The sequence below is a fragment of the Schistocerca gregaria genome, chromosome 6 (assembly GCF_023897955.1).
Source record: "Schistocerca gregaria isolate iqSchGreg1 chromosome 6, iqSchGreg1.2, whole genome shotgun sequence".
NCBI classification, from domain to species: Eukaryota; Metazoa; Arthropoda; class Insecta; order Orthoptera; family Acrididae; genus Schistocerca; species Schistocerca gregaria.
In genome coordinates, this window is record NC_064925.1 from 39,251,035 (window position 1) to 39,271,540 (window position 20,506).

The 20,506-nt window shown below is 73.1% G+C and overlaps 1 protein-coding gene across 1 annotated transcript in view; it reads left to right on the forward strand.

Annotated features, from left to right (window-relative positions):
- The window catches only part of LOC126278709 (fibroin heavy chain-like), a 102,114-nt gene extending 84,991 nt beyond the window's left edge, over window positions 1-17,123 (forward strand). Inside the window, exons 2-3 of the mRNA XM_049978982.1 lie at window positions 2,418-14,955; window positions 14,990-17,123. Coding sequence (XP_049834939.1) covers window positions 2,418-14,955; window positions 14,990-17,123 — 14,672 coding nt within the window. The remainder of the gene's footprint in view (window positions 1-2,417; window positions 14,956-14,989) is intronic.
- The last annotated feature ends 3,383 nt before the right edge of the window (window positions 17,124-20,506 follow it).

Here is a 20,506-nt window from a genome sequence, read left to right on the forward strand (position 1 = left end):
GAGGCTAAGGGTGGGCGAACACCATATTGAATTCCAGCATTACCGATAGAGGACGCCACGAACTTGTAAGTCTTTTCAGCCAGGGGCGCGGATACTTTTGATAACATAGTGTACATTTTGATATGCGGCGTACCGTCACATTACGAAATGAATTCGCCCTGTGTCTGTTCTCGTGTGTTCTCGGTGCGGAGTACATTTGCTAGAACAGTACCCTAGGACTGGACACACGCTGTCTGTAGGCAGTTCTCAGGACAGACCGGTATACTTATGAACGTTTCCCACAGCAAATGTAAGTCTTGCAGTCGCCTTTCCTAATAATGTTTTTAGGTATTGGCTAAATCAATATCGCTTCCAAATACTTATACAATGTCATATAGTCTATACATTGTGTTACATGTAGTCTATACATTGTGTTACAAAAAGGTACGGCCAAATTGTAAGGAAACATTCCTCACACACAAATAAAGAAAAGATGTTACGTGGACATGTGTCCGGAAACGCTTAATTTCCATGTTAGAGCTCATTTTAGTTTCGTCAGTATGTACTGTACTTCCTCCATTCACCGCCAGTTGGCCCAATTGAAGGAAGGTAATGTTGGCTTTGGTGCTTGTGTTAACATGCGACTCTTGCTCTACAGTACTAGCATCAAGCACATCAGTACGTAGCATCAACAGGTTAGTGTTCATCACGAACGTGGTTTTGCAGTCAGTGCAATGTTTACAAATGCGGAGTTGGCAGATGCCCATTTGATGTATGGATTAGAACGGAGCAATAGCCGTGTCGCGGTACGTTTGTATCGAGAGAGATTTCCAGAACGAAGGTGTCCCGACGGGAAGACGTTCGAAGCAATTGATCGGCGTCTTACGGAGCACGGAACATTCCAGCCTATGACTCGCGACTGCGGAAGACCTAGAACGACGAAGACACCTGCAATGGACGAGGCAATTCTTCGTGCAGTTGACGATAACCCTAATGCCAGCGTCACAGAAGTTGCTGAGTTGCTGCTGTACAAGGTAAAATTGACCACGTCACTGTATGGAGAGTGCTACGGGAGAACCAGTTGTTTCCGTACCATGTACAGCGTGTGCAGGCACTATCAGCAGCTGATTGCCTCCACGGGTACACTTCTGCGAATGGTTCATCCAACAATGTGTCAATCCTCATTTCAGTGCAATGTTCTCTTTTCGGATGAGGCTTCATTCCAACGTAATCAAATTGTAAATTTTCACAATCGACATGTGTGGGCTGACGAGAATCCACACGCAATTGTGCAATCACGTCATCATCACAGATTTTCTGTGAACGTTTCTGCAGGTATTGTTGGTGATGTGTTGATTGGGCCCCATATTCTTCCACCTACGCTCAATGGAGCACGTTATCATGATTTCATACGGGATACTCTACCTGTGCTGCTAGAACATGTGCCTTTACAAGTACGACACAACATGTGGTTCATGCACGATGGAGCTCCTGCACATTTCAATCCAAGTGTTCGTACGCTTCTCAACAACGGATTCGGTGACCGATGGATTGGTAGAGGCGGACCAATTCCATGGCCTCCAAGGTCTCCTGACCCCAACCCTCTTGGCTTTCATTTATGGGGGCATTTGAAAGCTCTTGTCTACGCAACCCCGGTACCAAATGTAGAGACTCTTCATGCTCGTTTTGTGGACGGCTGTGATACAATATGCCATTCTCCATGGCTGCATCAGAGCATCAGCGATTCCGTGCGACGGAGGGTGGATGCATGTATCCTCGCTAACGGAGGACATTTTGAACATTTCCTGCAACAAAGTGTTTGACGTCACGCTGGTACGTTCTGCTGCTGTGTGATTCCGTTCCATGATTAATGTGATTTGAAGAGAAGTAATAAAATGAGCTCTAACATGGAAAGTAAGCGTTTTCGGACACATGTCCACATAACATCTTTTCTTTACTTGTGTGTGAGGAATGTTTCCTGAAAGTTTGGCCGTACCTTTTTGTAACACCCTGTATATTGAGCACTACTGGAGTTATCGAATGGTATCGCGTTCGTTGTCCTGCGTTTAGGCAGGCGGGCGGCAGCGGCGGAGGCGGCGCGAGACCCTCCTCTGAGAGACTGCGAGCGGGGGTGCGTGGCGGCCAGGCAGACTACTCGACAGCCGGTCAGTCGAATCCTCGACTAAAGACTAGGAGAAGCGGTCGGTCGAGCAAAAAATGCAATGTGTGAGGGCTGAGACGCTCTTAATGTGGACTAAGCAGCACGTTTGATCGGTTTCGCGTTCCCAGTGCCGGACTGACTCGAGGAACTTGCGTCTTAATCTGAGACTAGAGAGTAGCGCTTCCATTTGGTTTTACGCGATTTTTTGCACGGTGTGCGTGCGGTGTGCTCTCGGGACGTGGTCAGAGTGAATGAGCTGAGGCAGCGGGGATTTGAGGGTGCTGTGAGGGCGTCGTAGTTCCGCCGCTGGCGGGCGGCGTTGGCTGCGTGCACTGCCCGCCGTGCGCCGTGGCGCAGGATCAATACAGGCAGGCGAGAGGGCAGGCGGGTGGCAGCGGCGGAGGCGGCGAGAGGGCAGGCGGGCGGCAGTGGCGGAGGCGGCGAGAGGACAGGCGGGCGGCAGCGGCAGAGGCGGCGAGAGGGCAGGCGGGCGGCAGCGGCGGAGGCGGCGAGAGGGCAGGCGGGCGGCAGTGGCGGAGGCGGCGAGAGGGCAGGCGTGTGGCAGCGGCGAGAGGGCAGGCGTGTGGCAGCGGCGGAGGCGGCGAGAGGACAGGCGGGCGGCAGCGGCAGAGGCGGCGAGAGGGCAGGCGGGCGGCAGTGGCGGAGGCGGCGAGAGGACAGGCGGGCGGCAGCGGCAGAGGCGGCGAGAGGGCAGGCGGGCGGCAGCGGCGGAGGCGGCGAGAGGGCAGGCGGGCGGCAGTGGCGGAGGCGGCGAGAGGGCAGGCGTGTGGCAGCGGCGAGAGGGCAGGCGTGTGGCAGCGGCGGAGGCGGCGAGAGGGCAGGCGGGCGGCAGCGGCGGAGGCGGCGAGAGGGCAGGCGGGCGGCAGCGGCAGAGGCGGCGAGAGGGCAGCGGGCGGCAGCGGCAGAGGCGGCGAGAGGGCAGGCGGGCGGCAGCGGCAGAGGCGGCGAGAGGGCAGGCGGGCGGCAGCGGCGGAGGCGGCGAGAGGGCAGGCGGGCGGCAGCGGCAGAGGCGGCGAGAGGGCAGCGGGCGGCAGCGGCAGAGGCGGCGAGAGGGCAGCGGGCGGCAGCGGCAGAGGCGGCGAGAGGGCAGGCGGGCGGCAGCGGCAGAGGCGGCGAGAGGGCAGCGGGCGGCAGCGGCAGAGGCGGCGAGAGGGCAGGCGGGCGTCAGCGGCAGAGGCGGCGAGAGGGCAGGCGGGCGGCAGCGGCGGAGGCGGCGAGAGGGCAGGCGGGCGGCAGCGGCAGAGGCGGCGAGAGGGCAGGCGGGCGGCAGCGGCGGAGGCGGCGAGAGGGCAGGCGGGCGGCAGCGGCAGAGGCGGCGAGAGGGCAGGCAGGCGGGCGGCAGCGGCGGAGGCGGCGAGAGGGCAGGCGGGCGGCAGCGGCAGAGGCGGCGAGAGGGCAGGCGGGCGGCAGCGGCGGAGGCGGCGAGAGGGCAGGCGGGCGGCAGCGGCAGAGGCGGCGAGAGGGCAGCGGGCGGCAGCGGCAGAGGCGGCGAGAGGGCAGCGGGCGGCAGCGGCAGAGGCGGCGAGAGGGCAGGCGGGCGGCAGCGGCAGAGGCGGCGAGAGGGCAGCGGGCGGCAGCGGCAGAGGCGGCGAGAGGGCAGGCGGGCGTCAGCGGCAGAGGCGGCGAGAGGGCAGGCGGGCGGCAGCGGCGGAGGCGGCGAGAGGGCAGGCGGGCGGCAGTGGCAGAGGCGGCGAGATGGCAGGCGGGCGGCAGCGGCGGAGGCGGCGAGAGGGCAGGCGGGCGGCAGCGGCAGAGGCGGCGAGAGGGCAGGCAGGCGGGCGGCAGCGGCGGAGGCGGCGAGAGGGCAGGCGGGCGGCAGCGGCAGAGGCGGCAAGAGGGCAGGCGGGCGGCAGTGGCGGAGGCGGCGAGAGGGCAGCGGGCGGCAGCGGCAGAGGCGGCGAGAGGGCAGGCGGGCGTCAGCGGCAGAGGCGGCGAGAGGGCAGGCGGGCGGCAGCGGCAGAGGCGGCGAGAGGGCAGGCGGGCGGCAGCGGCAGAGGCGGCGAGAGGGCAGGCGGGCGGCAGCGGCGGAGGCGGCGAGAGGGCAGGCGGGCGGCAGCGGCAGAGGCGGCGAGAGGGCAGGCAGGCGGGCGGCAGCGGCGGAGGCGGCGAGAGGGCAGGCGGGCGGCAGCGGCAGAGGCGGCGAGAGGGCAGGCGGGCGGCAGTGGCGGAGGCGGCGAGAGGGCAGCGGGCGGCAGCGGCAGAGGCGGCGAGAGGGCAGGCGGGCGTCAGCGGCAGAGGCGGCGAGAGGGCAGGCGGGCGGCAGCGGCGGAGGCGGCGAGAGGGCAGGCGGGCGGCAGCGGCAGAGGCGGCGAGAGGGCAGGCGGGCGGCAGCGGCGGAGGCGGCGAGAGGGCAGGCGGGCGGCAGCGGCAGAGGCGGCGAGAGGGCAGGCAGGCGGGCGGCAGCGGCGGAGGCGGCGAGAGGGCAGGCGGGCGGCAGCGGCAGAGGCGGCGAGAGGGCAGGCGGGCGGCAGCGGCAGAGGCGGCGAGAGGGCAGGCGGGCGGCAGCGGCGGAGGCGGCGAGAGGGCAGGCGGGCGGCAGCGGCAGAGGCGGCGAGAGGGCAGGCGGGCGGCAGCGGCGGAGGCGGCGAGAGGGCAGGCGGGCGGCAGCGGCAGAGGCGGCGAGAGGGCAGGCGGGCGGCAGCGGCGGAGGCGGCGAGAGGGCAGGCGGGCGGCAGCGGCAGAGGCGGCGAGAGGGCAGGCGGGCGGCAGCGGCAGAGGCGGCGAGAGGGCAGGCGGGCGGCAGCGGCGGAGGCGGCGAGAGGGCAGGCGGGCGGCAGCGGCAGAGGCGGCGAGAGGGCAGGCGGGCGGCAGCGGCGGAGGCGGCGAGAGGGCAGGCGGGCGGCAGCGGCAGAGGCGGCGAGAGGGCAGGCGGGCGGCAGCGGCGGAGGCGGCGAGAGGGCAGGCGGGCGGCAGCGGCAGAGGCGGCGAGAGGGCAGGCAGGCGGGCGGCAGCGGCGGAGGCGGCGAGAGGGCAGGCGGGCGGCAGTGGCGGAGGCGGCGAGAGGGCAGGCGGGCGGCAGCGGCAGAGGCGGCGAGAGGGCAGGCGGGCGGCAGCGGCAGAGGCGGCGAGAGGGCAGCGGGCGGCAGCGGCAGAGGCGGCGAGAGGGCAGGCAGGCGGGCGGCAGCGGCGGAGGCGGCGAGAGGGCAGGCGGGCGGCAGCGGCAGAGGCGGCGAGAGGGCAGGCGGGCGGGCGGCAGCGGCGGAGGCGGCGAGAGGGCAGGCGGGCGGCAGCGGCGGAGGCGGCGAGAGGGCAGGCGGGCGGCAGCGGCGGAGGCGGCGAGAGGGCAGGCGGGCGGCAGCGGCAGAGGCGGCGAGAGGGCAGCGGGCGGCAGCGGCAGAGGCGGCGAGAGGGCAGGCAGGCGGGCGGCAGCGGCGGAGGCGGCGAGAGGGCAGGCGGGCGGCAGCGGCAGAGGCGGCGAGAGGGCAGGCGGGCGGGCGGCAGCGGCGGAGGCGGCGAGAGGGCAGGCGGGCGGCAGCGGCGGAGGCGGCGAGAGGGCAGGCGGGCGGCAGCGGCGGAGGCGGCGAGAGGGCAGGCGGGCGGCAGCGGCAGAGGCGGCGAGAGGGCAGGCAGGCGGGCGGCAGCGGCGGAGGCGGCGAGAGGGCAGGCGGGCGGCAGCGGCAGAGGCGGCGAGAGGGCAGGCGGGCGGCAGCGGCAGAGGCGGCGAGAGGGCAGGCGGGCGGCAGCGGCGGAGGCGGCGAGAGGGCAGGCGGGCGGCAGCGGCAGAGGCGGCGAGAGGGCAGGCGGGCGGCAGCGGCGGAGGCGGCGAGAGGGCAGGCGGGCGGCAGCGGCAGAGGCGGCGAGAGGGCAGGCGGGCGGCAGCGGCGGAGGCGGCGAGAGGGCAGGCGGGCGGCAGCGGCAGAGGCGGCGAGAGGGCAGGCAGGCGGGCGGCAGCGGCGGAGGCGGCGAGAGGGCAGGCGGGCGGCAGCGGCAGAGGCGGCGAGAGGGCAGGCGGGCGGCAGCGGCGGAGGCGGCGAGAGGGCAGGCGGGCGGCAGCGGCAGAGGCGGCGAGAGGGCAGCGGGCGGCAGCGGCAGAGGCGGCGAGAGGGCAGCGGGCGGCAGCGGCAGAGGCGGCGAGAGGGCAGGCGGGCGGCAGCGGCAGAGGCGGCGAGAGGGCAGCGGGCGGCAGCGGCAGAGGCGGCGAGAGGGCAGGCGGGCGTCAGCGGCAGAGGCGGCGAGAGGGCAGGCGGGCGGCAGCGGCGGAGGCGGCGAGAGGGCAGGCGGGCGGCAGCGGCAGAGGCGGCGAGAGGGCAGGCGGGCGGCAGCGGCGGAGGCGGCGAGAGGGCAGGCGGGCGGCAGCGGCAGAGGCGGCGAGAGGGCAGGCAGGCGGGCGGCAGCGGCGGAGGCGGCGAGAGGGCAGGCGGGCGGCAGCGGCAGAGGCGGCGAGAGGGCAGGCGGGCGGCAGCGGCAGAGGCGGCGAGAGGGCAGGCGGGCGGCAGCGGCGGAGGCGGCGAGAGGGCAGGCGGGCGGCAGCGGCAGAGGCGGCGAGAGGGCAGGCGGGCGGCAGCGGCGGAGGCGGCGAGAGGGCAGGCGGGCGGCAGCGGCAGAGGCGGCGAGAGGGCAGGCGGGCGGCAGCGGCGGAGGCGGCGAGAGGGCAGGCGGGCGGCAGCGGCAGAGGCGGCGAGAGGGCAGGCGGGCGGCAGCGGCAGAGGCGGCGAGAGGGCAGGCGGGCGGCAGCGGCGGAGGCGGCGAGAGGGCAGGCGGGCGGCAGCGGCAGAGGCGGCGAGAGGGCAGGCGGGCGGCAGCGGCGGAGGCGGCGAGAGGGCAGGCGGGCGGCAGCGGCAGAGGCGGCGAGAGGGCAGGCGGGCGGCAGCGGCGGAGGCGGCGAGAGGGCAGGCGGGCGGCAGCGGCAGAGGCGGCGAGAGGGCAGGCAGGCGGGCGGCAGCGGCGGAGGCGGCGAGAGGGCAGGCGGGCGGCAGTGGCGGAGGCGGCGAGAGGGCAGGCGGGCGGCAGCGGCAGAGGCGGCGAGAGGGCAGGCGGGCGGCAGCGGCAGAGGCGGCGAGAGGGCAGCGGGCGGCAGCGGCAGAGGCGGCGAGAGGGCAGGCAGGCGGGCGGCAGCGGCGGAGGCGGCGAGAGGGCAGGCGGGCGGCAGCGGCAGAGGCGGCGAGAGGGCAGGCGGGCGGGCGGCAGCGGCGGAGGCGGCGAGAGGGCAGGCGGGCGGCAGCGGCGGAGGCGGCGAGAGGGCAGGCGGGCGGCAGCGGCGGAGGCGGCGAGAGGGCAGGCGGGCGGCAGCGGCAGAGGCGGCGAGAGGGCAGCGGGCGGCAGCGGCAGAGGCGGCGAGAGGGCAGGCAGGCGGGCGGCAGCGGCGGAGGCGGCGAGAGGGCAGGCGGGCGGCAGCGGCAGAGGCGGCGAGAGGGCAGGCGGGCGGGCGGCAGCGGCGGAGGCGGCGAGAGGGCAGGCGGGCGGCAGCGGCGGAGGCGGCGAGAGGGCAGGCGGGCGGCAGCGGCGGAGGCGGCGAGAGGGCAGGCGGGCGGCAGCGGCAGAGGCGGCGAGAGGGCAGGCAGGCGGGCGGCAGCGGCGGAGGCGGCGAGAGGGCAGGCGGGCGGCAGCGGCAGAGGCGGCGAGAGGGCAGGCGGGCGGCAGCGGCAGAGGCGGCGAGAGGGCAGGCGGGCGGCAGCGGCGGAGGCGGCGAGAGGGCAGGCGGGCGGCAGCGGCAGAGGCGGCGAGAGGGCAGGCGGGCGGCAGCGGCGGAGGCGGCGAGAGGGCAGGCGGGCGGCAGCGGCAGAGGCGGCGAGAGGGCAGGCGGGCGGCAGCGGCGGAGGCGGCGAGAGGGCAGGCGGGCGGCAGCGGCAGAGGCGGCGAGAGGGCAGGCAGGCGGGCGGCAGCGGCGGAGGCGGCGAGAGGGCAGGCGGGCGGCAGCGGCAGAGGCGGCGAGAGGGCAGGCGGGCGGCAGCGGCGGAGGCGGCGAGAGGGCAGGCGGGCGGCAGCGGCAGAGGCGGCGAGAGGGCAGCGGGCGGCAGCGGCAGAGGCGGCGAGAGGGCAGCGGGCGGCAGCGGCAGAGGCGGCGAGAGGGCAGGCGGGCGGCAGCGGCAGAGGCGGCGAGAGGGCAGCGGGCGGCAGCGGCAGAGGCGGCGAGAGGGCAGGCGGGCGTCAGCGGCAGAGGCGGCGAGAGGGCAGGCGGGCGGCAGCGGCGGAGGCGGCGAGAGGGCAGGCGGGCGGCAGCGGCAGAGGCGGCGAGAGGGCAGGCGGGCGGCAGCGGCGGAGGCGGCGAGAGGGCAGGCGGGCGGCAGCGGCAGAGGCGGCGAGAGGGCAGGCAGGCGGGCGGCAGCGGCGGAGGCGGCGAGAGGGCAGGCGGGCGGCAGCGGCAGAGGCGGCGAGAGGGCAGGCGGGCGGCAGTGGCGGAGGCGGCGAGAGGGCAGCGGGCGGCAGCGGCAGAGGCGGCGAGAGGGCAGGCGGGCGTCAGCGGCAGAGGCGGCGAGAGGGCAGGCGGGCGGCAGCGGCAGAGGCGGCGAGAGGGCAGGCGGGCGGCAGCGGCAGAGGCGGCGAGAGGGCAGGCGGGCGGCAGCGGCAGAGGCGGCGAGAGGGCAGGCAGGCGGGCGGCAGCGGCGGAGGCGGCGAGAGGGCAGCGGGCGGCAGCGGCAGAGGCGGCGAGAGGGCAGGCGGGCGTCAGCGGCAGAGGCGGCGAGAGGGCAGGCGGGCGGCAGCGGCGGAGGCGGCGAGAGGGCAGGCGGGCGGCAGCGGCAGAGGCGGCGAGAGGGCAGGCGGGCGGCAGCGGCGGAGGCGGCGAGAGGGCAGGCGGGCGGCAGCGGCAGAGGCGGCGAGAGGGCAGGCAGGCGGGCGGCAGCGGCGGAGGCGGCGAGAGGGCAGGCGGGCGGCAGCGGCAGAGGCGGCGAGAGGGCAGGCGGGCGGCAGCGGCAGAGGCGGCGAGAGGGCAGGCGGGCGGCAGCGGCGGAGGCTGCGAGAGGGCAGGCGGGCGGCAGCGGCAGAGGCGGCGAGAGGGCAGCGGGCGGCAGCGGCAGAGGCGGCGAGAGGGCAGGCGGGCGGAGCGGCGGAGGCGGCGAGAGGGCAGGCGGGCGGCAGCGGCGGAGGCGGCGAGAGGGCAGGCGGGCGGCAGCGGCAGAGGCGGCGAGAGGGCAGGCGGGCGGCAGCGGCGGAGGCGGCGAGAGGGCAGGCGGGCGGCAGCGGCAGAGGCGGCGAGAGGGCAGGCGGGCGGCAGCGGCAGAGGCGGCGAGAGGGCAGGCGGGCGGCAGCGGCGGAGGCGGCGAGAGGGCAGGCGGGCGGCAGCGGCGGAGGCGGCGAGAGGGCAGGCGGGCGGCAGCGGCAGAGGCGGCGAGAGGGCAGCGGGCGGCAGCGGCAGAGGCGGCGAGAGGGCAGGCGGGCGGCAGCGGCAGAGGCGGCGAGAGGGCAGGCGGGCGGCAGCGGCGGAGGCGGCGAGAGGGCAGGCGGGCGGCAGCGGCAGAGGCGGCGAGAGGGCAGGCGGGCGGCAGCGGCAGAGGCGGCGAGAGGGCAGGCGGGCGGCAGCGGCGGAGGCGGCGAGAGGGCAGGCGGGCGGCAGCGGCAGAGGCGGCGAGAGGGCAGCGGGCGGCAGCGGCAGAGGCGGCGAGAGGGCAGGCGGGCGGCAGCGGCGGAGGCGGCGAGAGGGCAGGCGGGCGGCAGCGGCAGAGGCGGCGAGAGGGCAGGCGGGCGGCAGCGGCAGAGGCGGCGAGAGGGCAGGCAGGCGGGCGGCAGCGGCAGAGGCGGCGAGAGGGCAGGCGGGCGGCAGCGGCAGAGGCGGCGAGAGGGCAGGCGGGCGGCAGCGGCGGAGGCGGCGAGAGGGCAGGCGGGCGGCAGCGGCAGAGGCGGCGAGAGGGCAGGCGGGCGGCAGCGGCGGAGGCGGCGAGAGGGCAGGCGGGCGGCAGCGGCAGAGGCGGCGAGAGGGCAGCGGGCGGCAGCGGCAGAGGCGGCGAGAGGGCAGGCGGGCGGAGCGGCGGAGGCGGCGAGAGGGCAGGCGGGCGGCAGCGGCGGAGGCGGCGAGAGGGCAGGCGGGCGGCAGCGGCAGAGGCGGCGAGAGGGCAGCGGGCGACAGCGGCAGAGGCGGCGAGAGGGCAGGCGGGCGGAGCGGCGGAGGCGGCGAGAGGGCAGGCGGGCGGCAGCGGCGGAGGCGGCGAGAGGGCAGGCGGGCGGCAGCGGCGGAGGCGGCGAGAGGGCAGGCGGGCGGAGCGGCGGAGGCGGCGAGAGGGCAGGCGGGCGGCAGCGGCGGAGGCGGCGAGAGGGCAGGCGGGCGGAGCGGCGGAGGCGGCGAGAGGGCAGCGGGCGGCAGCGGCGGAGGCGGCGAGAGGGCAGCGGGCGGCAGCGGCGGAGGCGGCGAGAGGGCAGGCGGGCGGAGCGGCGGAGGCGGCGAGAGGGCAGGCGGGCGGCAGCGGCAGAGGCGGCGAGAGGGCAGGCAGGCGGGCGGCAGCGGCGGAGGCGGCGAGAGGGCAGGCGGGCGGCAGCGGCAGAGGCGGCGAGAGGGCAGCGGGCGGCAGCGGCAGAGGCGGCGAGAGGGCAGGCGGGCGGCAGCGGCAGAGGCGGCGAGAGGGCAGGCGGGCGGAGCGGCGGAGGCGGCGAGAGGGCAGGCGGGCGGCAGCGGCAGAGGCGGCGAGAGGGCAGGCGGGCGGAGCGGCGGAGGCGGCGAGAGGGCAGGCGGGCGGAGCGGCAGAGGCGGCGAGAGGGCAGGCGGGCGGCAGCGGCAGAGGCGGCGAGAGGGCAGCGGGCGGCAGCGGCAGAGGCGGCGAGAGGGCAGGCGGGCGGAGCGGCGGAGGCGGCGAGAGGGCAGGCGGGCGGCAGCGGCAGAGGCGGCGAGAGGGCAGGCGGGCAGAGCGGCGGAGGCGGCGAGAGGGCAGGCGGGTGGCAGTGGCGGAGGCGGCGAGAGGGCAGGCGGGCGGCAGCGGCGGAGGCGGCGAGAGGGCAGGCGGGCGGCAGCGGCGGAGGCGGCGAGAGGGCAGGCGGGCGGCAGTGGCAGAGGCGGCGAGAGGGCTGGCGGGCGGCAGCGGCGGAGGCGGTGAGAGGGCAGGCGGGCGGCAGCGGCGGAGGCGGCGAGAGGTCAGGCGGGCGGCGGCGGCAGAGGCGGCGAGAGGGCAGCGGGCGGCGGCGGCGGAGGCGGCGAGAGGGCAGGCGGGCGGAGCGGCGGAGGCGGCGAGAGGGCAGGTGGGCGGAGCGGCGGAGGCGGCGAGAGGGCAGGCGGGCGGCAGCGGCGGAGGCGGCGAGAGGGCAGGCGGGCGGAGCCGCGGAGGCGGCGAGAGGGCAGGTGGGCGGAGCGGCGGAGGCGGCGAGAGGGCAGGCGGGCGGCAGTGGCGGAGGCGGCGAGAGGGAGGGAGGGCGGAGCGGCGGAGGCGGCGAGAGGGCAGGCGGGCGGAGCGGCGGAGGCGGCGAGAGGGCAGGCGGGCGGCAGCGGCGGAGGCGGCGAGAGGGCAGGCGGGCGGAGCGGCGGAGGCGGCGAGAGGGCAGGCGGGCGGAGCGGCAGAGGCGGCGAGAGGGCAGGCGGGCGGCAGCGGCAGAGGCGGCGAGAGGGCAGCGGGCGGCAGCGGCAGAGGCGGCGAGAGGGCAGGCGGGCGGAGCGGCGGAGGCGGCGAGAGGGCAGGCGGGCGGCAGCGGCAGAGGCGGCGAGAGGGCAGGCGGGCGGCAGCGGCGGAGGCGGCGAGAGGGCAGGCGGGCGGCAGCGGCGGAGGCGCCGAGAGGGCAGGCGGGCGGCAGCGGCGGAGGCGGCGAGAGGGCAGGCGGGCGGCAGTGGCGGAGGCGGCGAGAGGGCAGGCGGGCGGAGCGGCGGAGCCGGCGAGAGGGCAGGTGGGCGGCAGTGGCGGAGGCGGCGAGAGGGCAGGCGGGCGGCAGTGGCGGAGGCGGCGAGAGGGCAGGCGGGCGGAGCGGCAGAGGCGGCGAGAGGGCAGGCGGGCGGCAGCGGCAGAGGCGGCGAGAGGGCAGCGGGCGGCAGCGGCAGAGGCGGCGAGAGGGCAGGCGGGCGGAGCGGCGGAGGCGGCGAGAGGGCAGGCGGGCGGCAGCGGCAGAGGCGGCGAGAGGGCAGGCGGGCAGAGCGGCGGAGGCGGCGAGAGGGCAGGCGGGTGGCAGTGGCGGAGGCGGCGAGAGGGCAGGCGGGCGGCAGCGGCGGAGGCGGCGAGAGGGCAGGCGGGCGGCAGCGGCGGAGGCGGCGAGAGGGCAGGCGGGCGGCAGCGGCAGAGGCGGCGAGAGGGCAGGCGGGCGGCAGCGGCGGAGGCGGCGAGAGGGCAGGCGGGCGGCAGCGGCGGAGGCGGCGAGAGGTCAGGCGGGCGGCAGCGGCGGAGGCGGCGAGAGGGCAGCGGGCGGCGGCGGCGGAGGCGGCGAGAGGGCAGGCGGGCGGAGCGGCGGAGGCGGCGAGAGGGCAGGTGGGCGGAGCGGCGGAGGCGGCGAGAGGGCAGGCGGGCGGCAGCGGCGGAGGCGGCGAGAGGGCAGGCGGGCGGAGCGGCGGAGGCGGCGAGAGGGCAGGTGGGCGGAGCGGCGGAGGCGGCGAGAGGGCAGGCGGGCGGCAGTGGCGGAGGCGGCGAGAGGGCAGGAGGGCGGAGCGGCGGAGGCGGCGAGAGGGCAGGCGGGCGGCAGCGGCAGAGGCGGCGAGAGGGCAGGCGGGCGGAGCGGCGGAGGCGGCGAGAGGGCAGGCGGGCGGAGCGGCAGAGGCGGCGAGAGGGCAGGCGGGCGGCAGCGGCAGAGGCGGCGAGAGGGCAGCGGGCGGCAGCGGCAGAGGCGGCGAGAGGGCAGGCGGGCGGAGCGGCGGAGGCGGCGAGAGGGCAGGCGGGCGGCAGCGGCAGAGGCGGCGAGAGGGCAGGCGGGCGGCAGCGGCGGAGGCGGCGAGAGGGCAGGCGGGCGGCAGCGGCGGAGGCGCCGAGAGGGCAGGCGGGCGGCAGCGGCGGAGGCGGCGAGAGGGCAGGCGGGCGGCAGTGGCGGAGGCGGCGAGAGGGCAGGCAGGCGGAGCGGCGGAGGCGGCGAGAGGGCAGGTGGGCGGCAGTGGCGGAGGCGGCGAGAGGGCAGGCGGGCGGAGCGGCGGAGGTGGCGAGAGGGCAGGCGGGCGGCAGCGGCGGAGGCGGCGAGAGGGCAGGCGGGCGGCAGTGGCGGAGGCGGCGAGAGGGCAGGCGGGCAGAGCGGCGGAGGCGGCGAGAGGGCAGGCGGGTGGCAGTGGCGGAGGCGGCGAGAGGGCAGGCGGGCGGCAGCGGCGGAGGCGGCGAGAGGGCAGGCGGGCGGCAGCGGCGGAGGCGGCGAGAGGGCAGGCGGGCGGCAGCGGCAGAGGCGGCGAGAGGGCAGGCGGGCGGCAGCGGCGGAGGCGGTGAGAGGGCAGGCGGGCGGCAGCGGCGGAGGCGGCGAGAGGTCAGGCGGGCGGCAGCGGCAGAGGCGGCGAGAGGGCAGCGGGCGGCGGCGGCGGAGGCGGCGAGAGGGCAGGCGGGCGGAGCGGCGGAGGCGGCGAGAGGGCAGGTGGGCGGAGCGGCGGAGGCGGCGAGAGGGCAGGCGGACGGCAGCGGCGGAGGCGGCGAGAGGGCAGGCGGGCGGAGCGGCGGAGGCGGCGAGAGGGCAGGTGGGCGGAGCGGCGGAGGCGGCGAGAGGGCAGGTGGGCGGAGCGGCGGAGGCGGCGAGAGGGCAGGCGGGCGGCAGTGGCGGAGGCGGCGAGAGGGCAGGAGGGCGGAGCGGCGGAGGCGGCGAGAGGGCAGGCGGGCGGAGCGGCGGAGGCGGCGAGAGGGCAGGCGGGCGGCAGTGGCAGAGGCGGCGAGAGGGCAGGCGGGCGGAGCGGCGGAGGCGGCGAGAGGGCAGGCGGGCGGAGCGGCAGAGGCGGCGAGAGGGCAGGCGGGCGGCAGCGGCAGAGGCGGCGAGAGGGCAGCGGGCGGCAGCGGCAGAGGCGGCGAGAGGGCAGGCGGGCGGAGCGGCGGAGGCGGCGAGAGGGCAGGCGGGCGGCAGCGGCAGAGGCGGCGAGAGGGCAGGCGGGCGGCAGTGGCGGAGGCGGCGAGAGGGCAGGCGGGCGGCAGCGGCGGAGGCGCCGAGAGGGCAGGCGGGCGGCAGCGGCGGAGGCGGCGAGAGGGCAGGCGGGCGGCAGTGGCGGAGGCGGCGAGAGGGCAGGCAGGCGGAGCGGCGGAGGCGGCGAGAGGGCAGGTGGGCGGCAGTGGCGGAGGCGGCGAGAGGGCAGGCGGGCGGCAGTGGCGGAGGCGGCGAGAGGGCAGGCGGGCGGCAGTGGCGGAGGCGGCGAGAGGGCAGGCGGGCGGAGCGGCGGAGGCGGCGAGAGGGCAGGCGGGCGGCAGCGGCGGAGGCGGCGAGAGGGCAGGCGGGCGGCAGTGGCGGAGGCGGCGAGAGGGCAGGCGGGCAGAGCGGCGGAGGCGGCGAGAGGGCAGGCGGGTGGCAGTGGCGGAGGCGGCGAGAGGGCAGGCGGGCGGCAGCGGCGGAGGCGGCGAGAGGGCAGGCGGGCGGCAGCGGCGGAGGCGGCGAGAGGGCAGGCGGGCGGCAGCGTCAGAGGCGGCGAGAGGGCAGGCGGGCGGCAGCGGCGGAGGCGGTGAGAGGGCAGGCGGGCGGCAGCGGCGGAGGCGGCGAGAGGTCAGGCGGGCGGCAGCGGCAGAGGCGGCGAGAGGGCAGCGGGCGGCAGCGGCAGAGGCGGTGAGAGGGCAGGCGGGCGGAGCGGCGGAGGCGGCGAGAGGGCAGGTGGGCGGAGCGGCGGAGGCGGCGAGAGGGCAGGCGGGCGGCAGCGGCGGAGGCGGCGAGAGGGCAGGCGGGCGGAGCGGCGGAGGCGGCGAGAGGGCAGGCGGGCGGAGCGGCGGAGGCGGCGAGAGGGCAGGCGGGCGGCAGTGGCGGAGGCGGCGAGAGGGCAGGAGGGCGGAGCGGCGGAGGCGGCGAGAGGGCAGGCGGGCGGCAGTGGCGGAGGCGGCGATTGGGCAGGCGGGCGGCAGCGGCGGAGGCGGCGAGAGGGCAGGCGGGCGGCAGTGGCGGAGGCGGCGAGAGGGCAGGTGGGCGGAGCGGCGGAGGCGGCGAGAGGGCAGGTGGGCGGAGCGGCGGAGGTGGCGAGAGGGCAGGCGGGCGGCAGCGGTTGAGGCGGCGAGAGGGCAGGCGGGCGGCAGTGGCGGAGGCGGCGAGAGGGCAGGAGGGCGGAGCGGCGGAGGCGGCGAGAGGGCAGGCGGGCGGAGCGGCGGAGGCGGCGAGAGGGCAGGTGGGCGGAGCGGCGGAGGCGGCGAGAGGGCAGGCGGGCGGAGCGGCAGAGGCGGCGAGAGGGCAGGCGGGCGGCAGCGGCGGAGGCGGCGAGAGGGCAGGCGGGCGGCAGCGGCGGAGGCGGCGAGAGGGCAGGCGGGCGGAGCGGCGGAGGCGGCGAGAGGGCAGGTGGGCGGAGCGGCGGAGGCGGCGAGAGGGCAGGCGGGCGGCAGTGGCGGAGGCGGCGAGAGGGCAGGAGGGCGGAGCGGCGGAGGCGGCGAGAGGGCAGGCGGGCGGCAGTGACGGAGGCGGCGATTGGGCAGGCGGGCGGCAGCGGCGGAGGCGGCGAGAGGGCAGGCGGGCGGCAGTGGCCGAGGCGGCGAGAGGGCAGGCGGGTGGCAGCGGCGGAGGCGGCGAGAGGGCAGGCGGACGGCAGCGGCGGAGGCGGCGAGAGGGCAGGCGGGCGGCAGCGGCAGAGGCGGCGAGAGGGCAGCGGGCGGCAGCGGCAGAGGCGGCGAGAGGGCAGGCGGGCAGAGCGGCGGAGGCGGCGAGAGTGCAGGCGGGCGGCAGCGGCGGAGGCGGCGAGAGGGCAGGCGGGCGGCAGCGGCGGAGGCGGCGAGAGGGCAGGCGGGCGGCAGCGGCGGAGGCGGCGAGAGGGCAGGCGGGCTGCAGTGGCGGATGCGGTGAGAGGGCAGGCGGGCGGCAGCGGCGGAGGCGGCGAGAGGGCAGGCGGGCGGAGCGGCGGAGGCGGCGAGAGGTCAGGTGGGTGGAGCGGCGGAGGCGGCGAGAGGGCAGGCGGGCGGCAGTGGCGGAGGCGGCGAGAGGGCAGGAGGGCGGAGCGGTGGAGGCGGCGAGAGGGCAGGCGGGCGGCAGTGGCGGAGGCGGCGATTGGGCAGGCGGGCGGAGCGGCGGAGGCGGCGAGAGGGCAGGTGGGCGGAGCGGCGGAGGCGGCGAGAGGGCAGGCGGGCGGAGCGGCGGAGGCGGCGAGAGGGCAGGTGGGCGGAGCGGCGGAGGCGGCGAGAGGGTAGGCGGGCGGCAGTGGCGGAGGCGGCGAGAGGGCAGGCGTGTGGCAGCGGCGGAGGCGGCGAGAGGGCAGGCGGGCGGCAGCGGCAGAGGCGGCGAGAGGGCAGCGGGCGGCAGCGGCGGAGGCGGCGAGAGGGCAGGCGGGCGGAGCGGCGGAGGCGGCGAGAGGGCAGGCGGGCGGCAGCGGCAGAGGCGGCGAGAGGGCAGGCGGGCGGCAGCGGCGGAGGCGGCGAGAGGGCAGGCGGGCGGCAGCGGCGGAGGCGGCGAGAGGGCAGGCGTGTGGCAGCGGCGGAGGCGGCGAGAGGACAGGCGGGCGGCAGCGTCAGAGGCGGCGAGAGGGCAGGCGGGCGGAGCGGCGGAGGCGGCGAGAGGGCAGGCGGGCGGCAGCGGCGGAGGCGGCCAGAGGGCAGGCGGGCGGCAGCGGCAGAGGCGGCGAGAGGGCAGCGGGCGGCAGTGGCAGAGGCGGCGAGAGGGCAGGCGGGCGGAGCGGCGGAGGCGGCGAGAGGGCAGGCGGGCGGAAGCGGCAGAGGCGGCGAGAGGGCAGGCAGGCGGGCGGCAGCGGCGGAGGCGGCGAGAGGGCAGGCGGGCGGCAGCGGCAGAGGCGGCGAGAGGGCAGCGGGCGGCAGCGGCAGAGGCGGCGAGAGGGCAGGCGGGCGGAGCGGCGGAGGCGGCGAGAGGGCAGGCGGGCGGCAGCGGCGGAGGCGGCGATAGGGCAGGCGGGCGGAGCGGCGGAGGCGGCGAGAGGGCAGGCAGGCGGGCGGCAGCGGCGGAGGCGGCGCGAGACCCTCCTCTGAGAGACTGCGAGCGGGGGTGCGTGGCGGCCAGGCTGACTACTCGACAGCCGGTCAGTCGAATCCTCGACTAAAGACTAGGAGAAGCGGTCGGTCGAGGAAAAAATGCAATGAAATGTCGTGTGGCTAGGGCCTCCCGTCGGGTAGACCGCTCGCCTGGTGAAACTCTTCCGATCTGATGCCATTTCGACGACCTGCGCGTCGATGGGGATGAAATGATGATGATTAGGACAACACAACACTCAGTCCCTGAGCGGAGAAAATCTCCGACACAGCCGAGAATCGAACCCGGGCCCTTAGGATTGACAACCTGTCACGCTGACAACTCAGCTGCCGGAAGCGGACAAGGCATCCACGAATCTTCGTGTTGCTAACGGAGGGGAGTGTGAGTGGCAAAAGTTGTAGAGGGAGACCGAGCTTTGACACGAGTAAGCAGGTTCGAGTAAGCAGAGTGCACTAATTACTCTCGCACAACACAGTCCAGCGTGGATATGTCAGCCTTCGCACTGAAGGTCAACTCATAAGCCAGGTCACGCCATCTCACACTAACAAAAAGAAAATGGAGTCGGGCAAGGGTTTTAGCAATTTTGATATACACTACTAGCCATTAAAATTGCTACACAAAGAAGAAATGCAGATGATAAACGGATATTCATTGGACAAATATATTATACTAGAACTGACATGTGATCACATTTTCACGCAATTTGGGTGCGTCGATCCTGAGAAATCACTACCAACAACAACCACCTCTGGCCGTAATAACGGCCATGATAAGCATGGGCATTGAGTCAAACAGAACTTGGATGGCGTGTACAGGTACAGCTGCCCATGCAGCTTCTACACGATACCACAGTTCACCAAGAGTAGTAACTGGCGTATTGTGACGAGCCAGTTGCTCGGCCACGATTGATCACACGTTTTCAATTGCTGAGACATCTGGAGAATGTGCTGACCACAGCAGCGGTCGAATATTTTCTGTATCCGGAAAGGCCCGTACAGGACCTGCAGCATGCGGTCGTGCATTATTCTGCTGAAATGTAGGGTTTCGCAGGGATCGGATAAAGGGTAGACCCACGGGTCGTAACACATCTGAAATGTAACGTCCACTGTTCAAAGTGCCGTCAATGCGAACAAGAGGTGACCGAGACGTGTAACCAATGGCACCCCATACCATGACGCCGGGTGATACGCCAGTATGGCGATGACGAATACACGCTTCCAATGTGCGTTCACCGCGATGTCGCCAACACGGATGCGACCATCATGATGCTGTAAACAGAACCTGGATTCATCCGAAAAAATGCCTTATGCCATTCGTACTCCGAAGTTCTTCGTTGAGTACAGCATCGCAGACGTTCCTGTCTGTGACGCAGAGTCAATGGTAACCACAGCCATGGTGTCCGAGCTGATAGTCCATGCTGCTGCAAACGCCGTCGAACTGCTCGTGCAGACGGTTGTTGTCTTTCAAACGTCCCTATGTGTTGACTCGGGGATCGAGACGTGGCTGCACGTCAAGAAGGAGTGTTCGTGGTCTGCAACCAGTGTACAATACTTCTTGATCGACACGGTGCCTCGCACGAGCCCCACTGGCCCCACGGATGCTCACGTGAATCTTCCCCAGAGCATAATGGAGCCGCCGCCAGCTTTTCTCCGTCCCGCAGTGCTGGTGTCATGTTGCAGTTCCTCTGGAAGACGACGGATTCGCGCCCTGCCATCTGCACGATGAAGAAAGTATCGGGATTCATCAGACCATTAAACGCTCTAGCGCTGCGCCAAAGACCAGTGCCTATGATTACATGCTCCAATCGCAGTTGCCGATGTCGTGGTGGTAACACTGGCACGTGCGTGGGTTGCCGGCTGCGAACGTCCATCGTTAAGAATGTTCATTGCACTGTGTGTTCAGACACACTTGTACCCTGCCCAGCATTAAAGTCTGATGTTAGTTCCACCACTGTTCGCTGCCTGTGCTGTTTGAGCAGTCTGGCCAGCCTACGACGTATGACATCTGTTATGAGGAGTGGCCGCCCCCGTCTGCACGTCGTTTCACCATGTGTTTAAGACACTCACCACTGCACTTCTCCAACACCCGACAATCTTGCGGTTTCCGAAATACTCGTGACTAGCCTCCGGGCCTCTACAATCTGCCCTCGGTCGAACTCGGATAGATGGTGCGGCTTTCCCATTCTACACACTACATGCAACATGCATGTGTCTGACTAGCAGTCATTCCTCGCCAGGTGACGCCGCTATCGCCTGGAGGGGATTATTTCTATAGTAGACCAGTGGTCATAACGTTCTGCTTGATTAGCGTATGTGCATTTGGATAACTGAAAATAGTAAGTAACACATTATTACGATAGAAAATAATTACGATAGTGATAATCTATAAGAAAATGCTTAAAACCTAACGGCTTTTTTGTTTGTCTGTTTTTTACGCCATGCGCATGAATTGAACGAAATTTCTTCACGTAATATACACCACAAAGAAGTCAATATAAAACAAAATTCAGCAGGATTTCGAATTGTTACGGGCGTTCCTCAAAATCGTACCGAAAGCCGTATACTGCTCTCCCTGTGCCATCGAGCCCTTTGGGATCACCAAATGTTTCTTGTACTCGGTTTAGACGCTCCAAACCACTTTTTATCACACTGACGTCCGCAGCTTGAGGTCTAGTGGCTAGCGTTGCTGCCTCTAGATCACGGACCGAACGAGGTTGCTCAGTGGTTAGCACACTGGACCCGTATTCGGGAGGACGACGGTTCAATCCCGCGTCCGGTCATCCTGATTTAGGTTTTCCGTGATTTCCCTAAATCGCTCCAGGCAAATGCCGGAATGGTTCCTTTGAAAGGGCACGGTCGACTTCCTTCCTCGTCCTTCCCTAATCCGATGAGACCGATGACCACGCTGTCTGGTCTCCTCCCCCAAACAATCCAATCCAAATCTAGATCAAGGGGTGCCGGGTTCGATTCCCTGCCGGATTGGGGATTTTCTCTGCCCAGGGTCTGGGTGTCTGCGTTGTCCTCATCATTTCGTCATCATCATAATTCGTGACAGTGGCTAGATTGGACCGTGTAAAAAATTGGACTTTGAAAAATTGGGACTTTGTACGGGCTCTGATGACCGCGCAGTTGAGCGCCCCACAAACCAAACATCATCATCATCACACTGACCACCCGCCTTCTGTTTGCTTTAAAAGGAACTATTGATGCATTTGGTTCCGAGAATTTGAGAGACTCAGTTCGTAGCCCCAAATTTCCTTCTGGCAGCAGCAAAATCTGGTAAACAAACGTCTGACCACGTCAAAAGATATTTGAAACACGGTATTTTTCCCAGTGAGGGACAAATATCTGTATTATTGTTAGATTCTTGCGGTGGTTAGTGTGAAAGAGCAGTTCAGAGCATCGTATCTGAGGACAAATAATTTGCTCATCTGGTGATCCCAAGGTATAGCCG